This window comes from Clinocottus analis, unplaced genomic scaffold, assembly GCF_023055335.1.
Source record: "Clinocottus analis isolate CAN_PGR_092001 unplaced genomic scaffold, fCliAna1.0.p SCAF_15, whole genome shotgun sequence".
Classification (NCBI taxonomy): Eukaryota; Metazoa; Chordata; class Actinopteri; order Perciformes; family Cottidae; genus Clinocottus; species Clinocottus analis.
In genome coordinates, this window is record NW_027175876.1 from 15,134,580 (window position 1) to 15,147,821 (window position 13,242).

At 42.6% G+C, this 13,242-nt stretch overlaps 1 protein-coding gene across 1 annotated transcript in view; it reads right to left on the reverse strand.

Moving 5' to 3' along the window:
• ddhd1b (DDHD domain containing 1b) overlaps positions 1-13,115 on the reverse strand; it is a 22,537-nt gene extending 9,422 nt beyond the window's left edge. The window contains exons 1-8 of the mRNA XM_068577154.1: positions 12,055-13,115; positions 11,269-11,445; positions 10,900-11,028; positions 5,906-6,053; positions 5,709-5,818; positions 2,649-2,755; positions 2,092-2,348; positions 1,120-1,192 (exon numbers count right to left, since the gene is read on the reverse strand). Coding sequence (XP_068433255.1) covers positions 1,120-1,192; positions 2,092-2,348; positions 2,649-2,755; positions 5,709-5,818; positions 5,906-6,053; positions 10,900-11,028; positions 11,269-11,445; positions 12,055-12,865 — 1,812 coding nt within the window. The 5' untranslated portion in view covers positions 12,866-13,115. The remainder of the gene's footprint in view (positions 1-1,119; positions 1,193-2,091; positions 2,349-2,648; positions 2,756-5,708; positions 5,819-5,905; positions 6,054-10,899; positions 11,029-11,268; positions 11,446-12,054) is intronic.
• Positions 13,116-13,242: the final 127 nt, after the last annotated feature.

The window sequence follows — 13,242 nt, forward strand, 5'->3', positions numbered from 1 at the left end:
TGGAGGCAGACTCTAAGGGATTCACAAATTAGTATTAATTAGTATTTTGTCATTTGTATATAAAAGATTTTCTCAACTAAATATTTTCTCTGATCCTCACAAAATACTTATTGTTTTTAAAATAAATATAAGAGAAATACACAAATATCTGTATGCAAATGTATTTTCACTATCAAAAACAATTCTGAATGTTGTTACATTTACGTCTCCTTCAGTTCATTTGATGACATTAACATAGATGTGATAGTATGGTTTAATGTGAATTCATTATGTTACATCTGTGCAGTCTACTATTATGAAGAGACTGGACATTAAACCAACAATATCCAGCTGCCTGGAAGTCAGAGGTCAACATCAAAATGGTCTAATGCAGTGATCCCTAACCTTTTTTGTGCAGTCTAGTCCGTAATTTAGTTTTGGAGTCACTGCAGAAAACCCCGCTTCACAAAGATAGGATGTTAGAAATGGAAGCCGGGTTTTCAGAGCTATTTTGGGAACTCAGGATATTCTGTCTTGATTTTAATCTAGAACACCAGCAGGGTTAAAACTTACTTTCAAGTAAAATTTTTGGGGTAACGTATATCCGTTAGGCTCACACCCTATCTTCATTCAAACAAGCCCTCAAAGCATTGTGCAACTGGAATGCTTGGAGGTCAGAAGTTGGAAATTCCAACTGAGAAAATTCCGTCTTCAAAGTTGTCTGGAATATGAATCATAACGTTTGTAGTTGGAACCAGAAGGTTTGTAATTTTAATCAGAACATTTGCAATTTGTAATTGGGAAGGCACGGTGATGCACACCGTCACCACACAGCAAGAGAGTCTGGGCGGTCCTTCTGTGTGGAGTTTCATGTTCTTCCGTGTCAGCGTGGGTTCTCCAGCTTCTTTCCACAGTCCAAAGACATGCAGCTTAAGACTCTACATTGCCCGTAGGTGTAAGTGTGAATGGTTGCCCTACGATAGACTGGCCCAATGTCCGCTGGGATCGGCTCTAGCGCCCTGCAGCCCTGAACAGGGTGAGTAGTCTCAACCAAATCTAGGACACATGCTGAAAATGAAATGTCTTGCAGAGACTGATGACAACCGATGACAGATACAGTACAGTAAAGTGTCAACTTACCTTGAACTTCAAGGCTGGCACTGCACAAATCGAGGTACGCAGACCCTGGAACTGATCCTCCAAGTCCCTCAACCTGGGAGGATAAATAGTATTTAATACATTAACAGAGCTGACAACTTTTCAAAAAACCTTGCTGTGAGATTTTGTCGACGGACAGAGGGACGGACGGACGGGGGGGATGACTATGCATTTCACGGCATAGTCACAAAAATGTGGGAACATCAAACACCCTCCCGTTTGGGTTCATAACACCATCCGTAGCCGCATACAGCTCGATGAATTTCACCAACTCCAGGAACTGCGTCTGGTGTTACATTCACGTTTCCGCCATCCACCATGGCAATAACCACTAATTCTGCTTAATACTTGTTGTGGAAATTACAAAAATGTAGGAACATCAAACGCCCTCCTGTTTGGGTTCATAACACCATCCGTAGCCGCATACAGCTCGGTGAATTTCACCCACTCCAGGAACTGCGTCTGGTGTTACGTTCACGTTTCTGCCATCCATGATGCCAATGACCACTAGTTCTGCTTTATACTTGTTGTGTAAATTCCATGAACGTTGGCACATCAAATTCCATCGTGTCTGGGTTCATAATATTATCCGCAGTTCCACAACAGCGTCTGAATGACAGCCGCTATCAGCGCTACTTTGTGGGAACGGCAGCAGTTTGATTCAGCAACGGCAGGACAGTGGTGACGACGGGCTTTTTCGTAACCTATTGCGTTTGTGTGAACACAGAATAGGTCTGCGACGCACAGCCTGCCACTGCATAAACCCCATCCCGACAACGCTGCTTAAATAAGTTTTACCTTGACCTTCACCTCTCTACTAGTTTTTAAAAAATGGGTCTTTACGAACAGGTCATGTACCATAGTGATACCTTTAGTTAACACGTCTCTACTAGATATTGTCAATGGGTCTTTATGAACAGGTCATGTGCCACACAGTCTTTTAAAGTAGTGCACCTGAGACGTGTGAGTCTCAGCTGCTCCTGAAGGAGGCGCTCTTCATCACTCGGCCAGCGCAACTTTGTTTCCTCCGGGTCTGGTGCTTCTTGATGATGAAAACGCACAGGGTCCCAACCCGTCATGATATCGAAGGTGATGACGCAGCCCAGAGAGTGTGATACAATGGACACCTTTCCATTTTTTTCAAAGTCTGGATTTCGCGAGCAGAAGAGTGAGTACAGACGATTCAGCTCCAGAGTCAAACCCCTGGTAATCTACATACACACACAGATACAAAACAACACACGTAAATAAATGTATAAGGTATTACCATTAATGCTATTTTAAATTGTCTCAATGAGAATTAAATCATCTATTCTTTCATATTGAGTAAGTAGATCATCATTTAGTGTTATAGAGCCTCCAGGGGAGTTGATTTGAGCTCATAGAACTAGCAGTTCCAAACTGTCAGCTTTGTGACAAAATGAAGAAACACAGATGCCAGGAAAAATAACAAGTCTCAAGGTTCCTTAAGGGAGGTGAAAAGCTGGAGTGTACAATAATCTCAGTCTCACCTCATCTCTGTACAGAGGGCTGGTGTAGTACATGATGTCCATGGCGCTGCTGTTCAGCATGTCTCTGAGACCTCTCACTTTGTCAGGGGTGATGGAGTCCACCGTGTCTGCAGGGAAATTATATGAATAAATATAAGCAGACGCTCTAAGAGGAAAAATACTTTTTCTATACTAATTTTGATCTACCATATATTCATACGTATGTATTGAATCTAATAACATATGTCTAACACATCTTGATAACTCCCGGCAAAGATTGTAATTCAGTTTTCTGCTTTGACAGTCAAAGCTCTTTCACCAGAACTAAACAGTCAGGAAAATCACTCCAGCAGATTAACTTTTCACTTTTCTTTTAATGGTTGTGGAATTACTGGACGTTCTAATCAGAGCTGCACTTAGCTTTACACTTGCTGTGAAACGCCTATGGAGAGGGAAACTAGTCAGGGCGGTGTAATGTAATCGTACTATTTCATTGGCACACCGTGCAGAGTCTGCAGTCCGCACTTGGAGTTGTACGAACCCAGTCAGTCACAGTGTCTATGTTACAGTTGAGATAATAAAGTTAGCCAAAGATACAAGTCTCTAAAGCTTACTCTACACATAACACTATAAGCGCTTTAGCGTCCCTGCCAATGTGGAATTTGCACATTGTTACCGGGAATATTTCAACATTCCACACAGAAACAACCTCATCACAGTTTCAACCAATTCTGGTAACCTCCCGTTGTTAAAACAGCTCAATTCTGTCTACCGAATGTTAAATACCTTGCCAATAATTATTTTATCTGCCAGGGTTTTGAATTACAAACAATGTTAACTTTTTTTTGATCACAGAATCTTGAACTAGCACACCTCTAATTTACCAAGTTCCACTTTTCTCTCCTGATCACAAAACACTTACAATCCCTAAATTAAATGTTTTTACTGAATCACACACACCTTTTAGTGTCAGTGGACAGTTTGACCTCGCTGTAGAGCAGTGGCTCTCAAATTGTGAGGCGTGCACCTTTGGTGGGGCACAGAGGTATTACAGGTAGGAGAGGAGGGAGGAGATGCAGATTCATTTTTTTATTTTTTGTATAATCATTTATTAATCCCACAGTGGGGAAATTCTATGCACTTTACCCCCCCCTCCTCCCCTGCCCTCCTTATTTATTTAGGAGCAGTGTGCTGCTGTGAAACACTGGGGGTTCAGTGTCTTGCTCAACACTTCGACATGCAAACTATGGGAGACCAGGGATCGAACCGGCTATTGTGTGATTATAGGATGGTCACTCCTCATGAGCTAGCTGAGAACTTCACATAGTACAAAAGTACAAAGTACATGGAAATAAAATGTCATTAATAAAAATGATTTTGTGGAAATGTTTACGTTACACCATTAACAGGTTACGCTTACACAAAACAAGTTAATTGCAGCCACAATAGCCAATAGCCAATTCTCTGCCATGATTCAATGAAAAAGACTGAAATTCTGGGAACTGGACAAAAGGATAAATTGAGTATCTTGTCTGCAACTCAAAAACATCTAATGTACTATTAGTACTCAATTAAAAAAGCAAGGAACAAACATTATTCTAAACTGATACATTTAAACGGAGCCACAATTCCAGAATTCTCTTCAAAACTATAAATGTAATGTAATGTATGTAATCTATTCCTCGCCTAGCTAGCCAGTCAAAACAACCCCAGAGAGATGTGAGGAGTTCGCTCATTACTTTTATAATAAAATAATGGAAATTTGGCAATAACTTTTGGAAATAACTTTTCTGGTGGATGTATTATAATTACCTTTGCTGGCCCCAGCACCAGCTGCATCAATAACTTCTAGTCTGGATGCTTTGTTAGTGCCATTTTCAATATTGTAATTTTAACAGTGATTTAGACTCAGATTTATATATTTTATTAATAATATATAATTGTATTTTATTGCTTAGAATAATCATAGATAAGTTGTGACATTTTGAGCTCACGTATTGTTGTACACTGTTGGACCTATTTTACTGTGGCACAAGAACTCAGTAAAAAGACAGAGCGAAGACACTGTTTTCTACCGTCGTTGAAACACATACATGCGTAGACTCGTTTTTTCCGTCCAAGAGTGGCTAAACAAATGAATTTATTCAGAACTATAAACTGATAACAAGAAGGGAGCTTTAGCCACTACACGCCTTATCAAAACATGTTCAACACAACGTAGCAGTTAGTTATGCTCAGGTAACAAAGTTGTACAGTCCTGCTCATCAAGTCATTCCTTTCATCTGCAGACCTAGAAAGAGTCATTCATGCCTTTATCTCTTCCAGGCTTGACTACTACAATCAACAGTTTCGTACTCTTTCCCCATGGAGGGTAAGATTGTATCTGTAAAGGAGCGTGTCCTTGTGCTCTGTACTATTTCACTTAGAGCATGTCACAGGTTGATGCCTGCCTCTCAGGATGAGGTGCAGTGTGGCCGAACAGAGCATCTCAAGGACTGCATGGAGCACAATCCATGTGCTGGAGATACAGTTTGAGCACCTCAAGTACTTCCTGCCATTTCTGAGAATTACAGCCCTTTGCCTGACCAATCTACGGCAATGTATCTACCAGGAGAAGGGAGCGGCGGCTTTCCAGTCCTGTCATGGAGCTGTCAGAAAGACCATTCCGAATGCCATAGCACTGAGTTAAGTTCCTGTATTACGAGAACAGGCAGAAGCTGTTTTCTGAGTGGTTCACAGTTCAGGACGAAAACCCAGTACATTGCTCTGGGCCTGCTATCCTTGAGTTTCGGCATATCCTTCTTGATGGTCTTGCTAGGGACGGGTATTGTTAGGATTTTATTGATACTATTTACTATTTATTTATTCTTCTTATTTGTACGGTTCTTTTTTTATACTAAATAATTGCCTTTTAATAAATAAAATAAAAAATTCAGGACAGAAACATTATAATATTTCACTGAAAGCTCATTTTAAATGTCATAAATAATATTCCTCCAGAATGAATAACACAGACATTGGTCAGTTTCAACCAAGAACTTATGGAACTTTGCACATGTTGTGAGCTCAGGTGCAGCATACCTCCATCCAGAGCCAGTTTTGACCTCCACTCCACAGGAAGGAACTCTACATGCTCTGTTGTTCGATCTGAGAAGTGCTTCTCCTCCATCTTTCTGGCGGCGTCTCTCATCCTACAAGTCAAAACAATTACTTCAAAAATGATTCTGATTCTTATCTCAGTTACCTGTGCTCCCACTGGTAACCTCTTGATATCTCACATGCTGGTGTTCCTGATGATGCGGCCCTGGTCCATCTTCTGGCCAATACCATGCACCACAAAGACGATGTGTGTGGTTTCAGGTGGGATGTCCTCAGGGGCAGCCTCTTCTACATAACCCCGATGGAGACGTGTCCCGCTGCTAGAAGCTAAGAACATGAGAGGGTTCATTATTAGCTGAGGTTATGGGTTTCACATCAGTGTGCCAGTGTTTTATTATGTGACATTGCCAAATATTAACTACAACAAGTAAACTAAAGTGGTCAAACCATTTTCCTGTACTTAAAGTATTATTATTATTATTTAAAGTAAACTTTAAATTTGTTCTGAAACTTAAATTCTATCGTGACATAGATAGATGAAATAGATGAGCAATGGGATGCTGTAAAGCAGGGGTTCTTAACCTTTTTGACCTCGGGGCCCAACTTTTCAAGCAAAAAGTGGCCCGGGGCCCGTTCAACTATTAACACTGTCTTAGTTAAACTGATCTCATTCTTGGTTGGATTTGTATTCAATAAGTAAGTAAAAGCCACTTACGGTTAAGCAAAAACCACTTAAGCAAAAACCTGATACAGTGATCATCACAAGGACATTTATTTACCATCTGAATGTAAAGCTGCAAATACAACAAGACCTAACAATGAATGGAACAATACACTTAATACAATAATAAAAATAAAGGCTCAAGGCAGGCTTATTAACACAAAAATACTTATATTTTGCAGGAAAAAAATGAGAAAAACAAAATTTGATAAATAAATAATCTGTAGTAATAAAATAAATACATTCAAAATAATATGTTTTAAATTAAATGTAAATAAAGTGCAAATGAAAATATAGCCTTATAATCTTTAAATTAATCTGACTAATCCTTCAGCAGTCAATAATTTGGCATCACAGAACCAGCAGTTGCTCTTCAAATCGTGACAAATGAACAGCAACAGTCACAACAGTACATTTTTAACAAGCTACAACTCCCTTTGTATGTTGGTCTCTTAATGAGACACTTGGGCCTGCCTCTGAGACACAAGCAGATCCAGTCTGGGTGGAATGGGGGAAAGGCTCACTCTCAGAGTCTCCTCCAGTCTTGCTCTAAGTCGGTTTAGGGCTTTGGTCTTTGTCGTGGCCACAATGGAGACTCCTGATTCACACAGGTATGTGGTCGTGAATGCTAGAAGGAGTTTCACAGCCCTCTGTGCAACAGATGGGTACTCCTTTGAGACAGCAATGCAGAAGGAGCCCAGGTCCTGTTTGCCGCACTGCAACTTTAAAGCGGTATCGGTGGAAACTTCCAGAAGCTGGGATTCCAGATGTGTGGGAAAAGCAACATCATTTTCCGTGGGATCCACAGAAAATGGGTCCAAAATCCACTTGTTTCCGTCTCTGGGATCCTCAGGAAAGTATTCATTGAATTTCCCTGCCAGTTGTGAGATGCTGAGAGACGGAGTCAAAGATATTCATGTGAGGAGAGTTTTCCAAAATGTCAGATAAAAGTGAAAACATGTCCATTCTTTTTTTCTGGGCTCTCTTGGTCTACAATACAAGTTTGTTCTTGAAAGCATGAACTTTGTCTGCAACAACAAATATATTGCTATTTCTCCCTTGAAGGGAGATGTTCAGCTTGTTTAGCAGTGAGAAGATGTCACAGAGATAGGCAAGTTGAGCGATAAACATCATATCGGCATAGGGATGTGCGAGAGGAGATTTTTTTCTCACTGAGAAAAGAGAAGACCCCATTCCTCAGTTCATACTATCGCTTGAGGACAAGTCCTCCTGAGAGCTATCTGACATCCGATCTGCTTCCATTACCTCACACAGCTTTGCAAAGCATCTTGAGTTTACAACTCTACTTTTAATAAGGTTGATTGCTTTGGCACTTATATCCATCACCTTGTGGAACTCTGGGCACATCTTTTTTGCTGCAAGGCTTTCACGGTGGAGAAAACAGTGGGTCCATATTGCTTCTGGTGCACGATCCATTATCTGCTTTTTGACGCCGTTATGCCTGCCAGTCATTGACGCTGCACCATCACTGCACACAGTTCTGCCAGTCCAGGCCGTTCTCAGTAAAGAAGTTATCCATGCAGCGAAAACATTCCTGAGCCGTAGTTTGTGTGGGTAGCTCTTCACAAAACAGTATGTCTTCATGCAGACGAGTGTCCCAAAGATAGCGAACAAAAACCAACAGCAGCGCAGCATTCGTTACGTCAGTGGACTTGTCTTGTTGTAAAGAGAAACATGGGCTGCTTTTGATTCAATCCAGAAGCTGATGCTTTTCGTCTGAGGTCATGTCCGCGATACGGTGGCTCACCGTGTCGTTGGAGAGCGGGATGGTCAATAGCTTCTTTGCAGCGGCCTCTCCGATTATTTCACAGCACATATCCACAGCGGCAGGCAGGCCAAACTCCTCCACTATGGTGAACGGCTTCTTACATTGTGCCACACGTCTGGCTACGTGGTAGCTGGCTTTCAATGCAGTTTTGGAGTTGCTAGTTAATGAGACAACAGACCTTTTCTGGATCTGTAGCCCATTCTCTTTTCTTTCAAAATATTCCACCGGCTTTCCCACAAGCGTTTGATGTTTCGTTTCCAAATGACGCTTTAATTTTGACGGCTTCATGGTCTAGTTGGAGAGCATTAGCCCACATTCGACACACTGGGCTTTCGGCTCCGCCTCACTACCTCCGTTTACAAATCCGTACTTAATATAGTCCGGATTGTATTTACGTACAAATGTGGACTTTGAGAGCGGTTTAGCACCACTTTCCTCATCATTTTTTCTTTTAACAAACTTATCCATGACTTTCACTTTCAGACCAGGCGGCTAGCGTTCTTTTCTGTTATTGGATCGTATTAAACAACTGACTGACGCATTACCGCCACCAAGTGGTGAAAAGCTATATTGTAACTGAGCGCCTCACACCCTCACATGGATAACTAATATCTCTGGTCTTTTCAAAATTGAAAGTTTTTTGCGACCCTCTAGGGGGCGCTCGCAGCCCGCTCGTGGGCCACAGCCCTATGGTTAAGAATCACTGCGTAAAGCACCCGAATACAACTTGGTGTTGAATGTCTCACACAAGGACACTTCGAATTCCCCTTTAAATTGCTAAGATTTAATTATAATTTATTGTTACCCTGTTCTTGAGATCTCAATGTGGGTCAAAGTGCACAGAACAGCCCTTTAAGTATTTTACGTTTAATGGTTTTGAGAGCGCACCATGAATGAGGTTTTTGCTAAATATCTCTAAGTCCATAGTATAGCCTATTAATGAATGTCACACTTTGGAGGAACAGTGTTTGACATGTTTGGGAATTGATTGGCTGAAAGTAAATATAATATTCATATTCATAACTATATTAAACTTTTTTTTTTTCCAGAACTCAGCGTCTTACGGCTCTCCCAGTTCGCCCCGCGTGAGGTCAATCAAAAATGAAAAATAAAGAAATAAGATACGCGCCATAAATTCAATACAACGACACTGCTTTTGCTTTCAAGGTGATTTATGTGTATGCACACACGCTGCTCGAGCAGCGGGCAGCGGGTGCTGCCGCGCCTGTAAGCGCTACCTTCTAAAGCGCTCACACAGGCTGTCAGTCTCACAGGCGGTCAGTCTCACAGGAACCTGGCGCTGCAGTCTCCGAGTCCAGACTGAACGTATATCGCGCAAAGCTCCTGACTCCGCAGTCTGAAAGCACTTTAAGTCAGTATCCCTTCTGAATATTTAGTCTTCTCTCAAAGAGGAGAACTTTCCACACTTGAGAAGGCATGCTCAGAACATGTGCAGTGCACTTGTTCAAGCCAACACAGACTGGACTTTTCTCAATGAGTAAGATAAACTGAACTGAACTGGAAAAAATCAAAAGCACTTATTGCTTTTGTAGAAAGTTAATCATTTGCTAGTCTTCAACATACATCTTTAAGGTAAGCAACAAACACAACATGGACAAAAGTGGCTTGTCCCTAACACTGAAAACTGTGTTCATATTGTTCCCTGATAAAATACAAACGTTTCTTCTGGTACCTGTTCAGAAAAAAAAAAGATTTATATACTATATATCAGTGGCGGGAATTCTGACTTAGGCCTTCAATGAGTGCCATATAGTCCACATCACAGGCGGACTGAGAGGGAAAAGTGTAACTTGAGTTACTGTCACAGACCGACACACTGAATACACGTTCATACATCAACCACCCGCTCCGCCACACGACTCCAACACAAGCATAAGAGGCGATGGGACCGACCCGCGGAGCCGCTCCACATGACGCGAAAAAAAAGAAGAGGAGACATCGTCAGGAAGGTGCTCCGCACGCACCAGCCCTAGCTTTCACTTCATTTTACCACGGGGGTATTGCGCATGCGTTAGACTCCATGGTCCGTGTTTCAAGACGGGTCGTGTGGGTTGCCGACATTGCCGCAGACCCCTGACGCCCTTTATGTGGGCCAATCCCCACCCTGGCGACGTGGCACTAAGCACAATACACTACGGTGGACAGTCGCATCGGGAGCAGGAGGCCGCGTCCCTACCCGGCCGGGGAGAAGTCAAAGCATGCACATAATCCACGGCCCTGGGAAGTGGCGAGGTCCGGGCACGGACGCTGTAGAGGCTACTCTGGTTTAGGTGTGATGATTAAAAAATATGAAAAGAAAATGAAGGTAAACTACTACCAAATGGAATAATGTGTGAAAGATGTCAAACACTTTCTGATATATGACTGCAATGCTAGTGATTTGCTTAACTCTCAACAATTTTATGGGCAACTAAAAAATGGATCAAAATCTTAAAGATTGTTTTTCTGATCAAACAGTAATTTCTTGCCTGCATCGTAGTTTACGTGTCTTGGAGACCTTTGACCCTGTGTTTCATTCCAGTTGTTAGAGACACGTCACCGGGTTACATTTTTCAGAGAGTTACTTATGGAAGTGAATGGCTCAACAAAATATTCCATCAAATCTCCTCTCTTGTGTACGTCTTGTGACATTTTCCATATACCTTTAGAGAAGCCCAGTTTCTGAGTGACAGTACGTGCGATCTTGGAGGTGGTGGCATCGCTGTACAGGTACACCTCGTCCACACTGTGCCAGTCCACATGACTCCTGCTCAGCTTCAGACTGTGGATGGCTAAAAGACAGGTACACTGTGATTAACAGCAGACAACAGACAGACTTTATCCAGCATAATGAATTCCCCATGAGGGTGTGTGGAATTTGTGTAAAAGACCAATTACTCAAATTGCAATACAGACTGCACACATGACTTCCCGCACTTCACACACACCCTATCACAACACCTGCAGAGCCTCTATCTTTGTCTATCACACACATCTCGGTCTATTTTCTTCCACTCTCTTATATTTTGTACCATCTTTGCTGTCCACTGTAGTCGTCACCACCTCCATCTCGTAAGTGTCCCTCATCTGTTGCCCCCGGAAATGGGCAAGGTGTTCCATCTCGATGTGGTCACTCTCGTCCTCCTCAAGGGGAAGCCACGTTCCATCAATGAACCACTGACCCCTCATCACAGGAATACGGTCTTGTTCTGAGCAACATCAGTTCAAACACTATTTGAAAGGTTGAATAGGCCGTGCTTGCTTTTTTTAAACTTTCCTAACAGAAAAGACAAACGCTTCAAAGAAAAATAAATTAAGAGGGAGTAAAGTGATTGGGAGCAGAAAGGGAAATTCAGTGAATCTAGATTTGCAATTAAAAAATCATATTGCAAAAACAATTATAGTTTACTTAGACAAGATTCATCATAATATTTTAAATAAGAAAACTAATAACTATTTAAGTCTTGTTATACGTTTTCGTAAACTGATTGCATTTGTGCTTTGGAAGTGAAATCTGAGAACTCATCTTTTTCAGCTTAGCAGAGTTAGCAGAGCTTTATAATGAGTGACAACTAATCAAGCACTGTATGTATCAACTAACTGTGTAACTTTAGCACAAAAGATTAGAGGCTGCAGCTCTGGAGCTAATAGTCTTGCTGGTAGAGTAGTGTGTAGTAGTGTTAGTGGCTGCAGTACCTTGGTAATAGAACACAGTAGTGGTAGTAACACTTACTTCTAATGAATAACACGTAAGCAGTAGCAGTGAAACAGTACTCATAAAGCAGTAAATTGTAAAAGCATTATCATAACGTGCTCACGGTTCCAGTAAACGGGGTAGCATTCCTTCTCCCTGATATCCACTTCATAGAGCCCCCCTCGGACACACACTGCCTCCACGCAGACGCTCATGTGCTCCGGGTCCTTCGTCTCCTCTGGCACCGGGAGCCCCTGCCCTCCGCCGCATGGCACTGTCAACTCCGTCCGACCGCTTCCCTGGTCCGCTGCTCCGCTCTCCGACTGAATCTCATCGGACTTGGCTGCCTCATTCCACTCGGTATCGGCGGGATCAACGGGCCGTTTGACCTTGTCAGAGTTCTGTTCATCGAATCTCCGACAGACGACCTCGATTTTTAAAGAGTCGTGTCCGACGAATGGCTTCCACGTCCGCTTGTCCTCTTTGTAAAACCAGCGGACCTCTTCTGGCCCCAGATCCGTGACGACCTCGCCGCGGTGCCTGGAGCTATTGGATCGGATGCGCTTCTTGGTTGTAACATTCCCGTCACTTTCGGTGTAGTTTGGATCAATTTCCAGATACGTTGAACCCGAATATTCCTCCCCATCCAGGCCCAGCATCAAGCCATCCTGGGACAACAGCGGCAGGTGTCTGTCCAGGCCGCGATGCTCCAGGTCCCTGTCAAGGTCCCGGTCTAGGTCCCGGTCCAGTTCTCTGTCCAGGTCCCTGTCCAAGTCCCGGTCCAGGTCCAGGTCCCTGTCCTCAGCAACACCGCTGTCCCCGACCGGATTGTCGTCATAGCCGGACACAAACACATCATTTGCCATATCCCATTCACTACTGCTGACAGAGTTATTTTCCGAGCTCTGTTGGCGGATAGTCGGTTTGTCATTCATACTGCTCCTTATTAGCCTCCTATTACATTAACATAGTGTGATTAAAAAATCACATTACTGTCCGTACCGTTAGAGTACCAGATTAAGAGTGTCTTTCTCCCCAGCTGGTAACATCTGTATGCCGAACTGGTCTGACCCGACACTATCTGAGGACATGATAGCGAAAGCTTCAGACACACGTACCCGCTGTTGAAACGCTTCTGTTGTACATTTAGCGTTTTCCCGTGAACACAACTGCTGGAGTGATCAATAAACGGTATATAGCTAGGATGGTAATCTCAGTTGATTCATATTGTCAAGGTCATGACAACAGCTACGCATTTCCTGTTGAAACATTCAAAATAAACTCGATGGCGAGGGAGAATAAACTGCTTTCA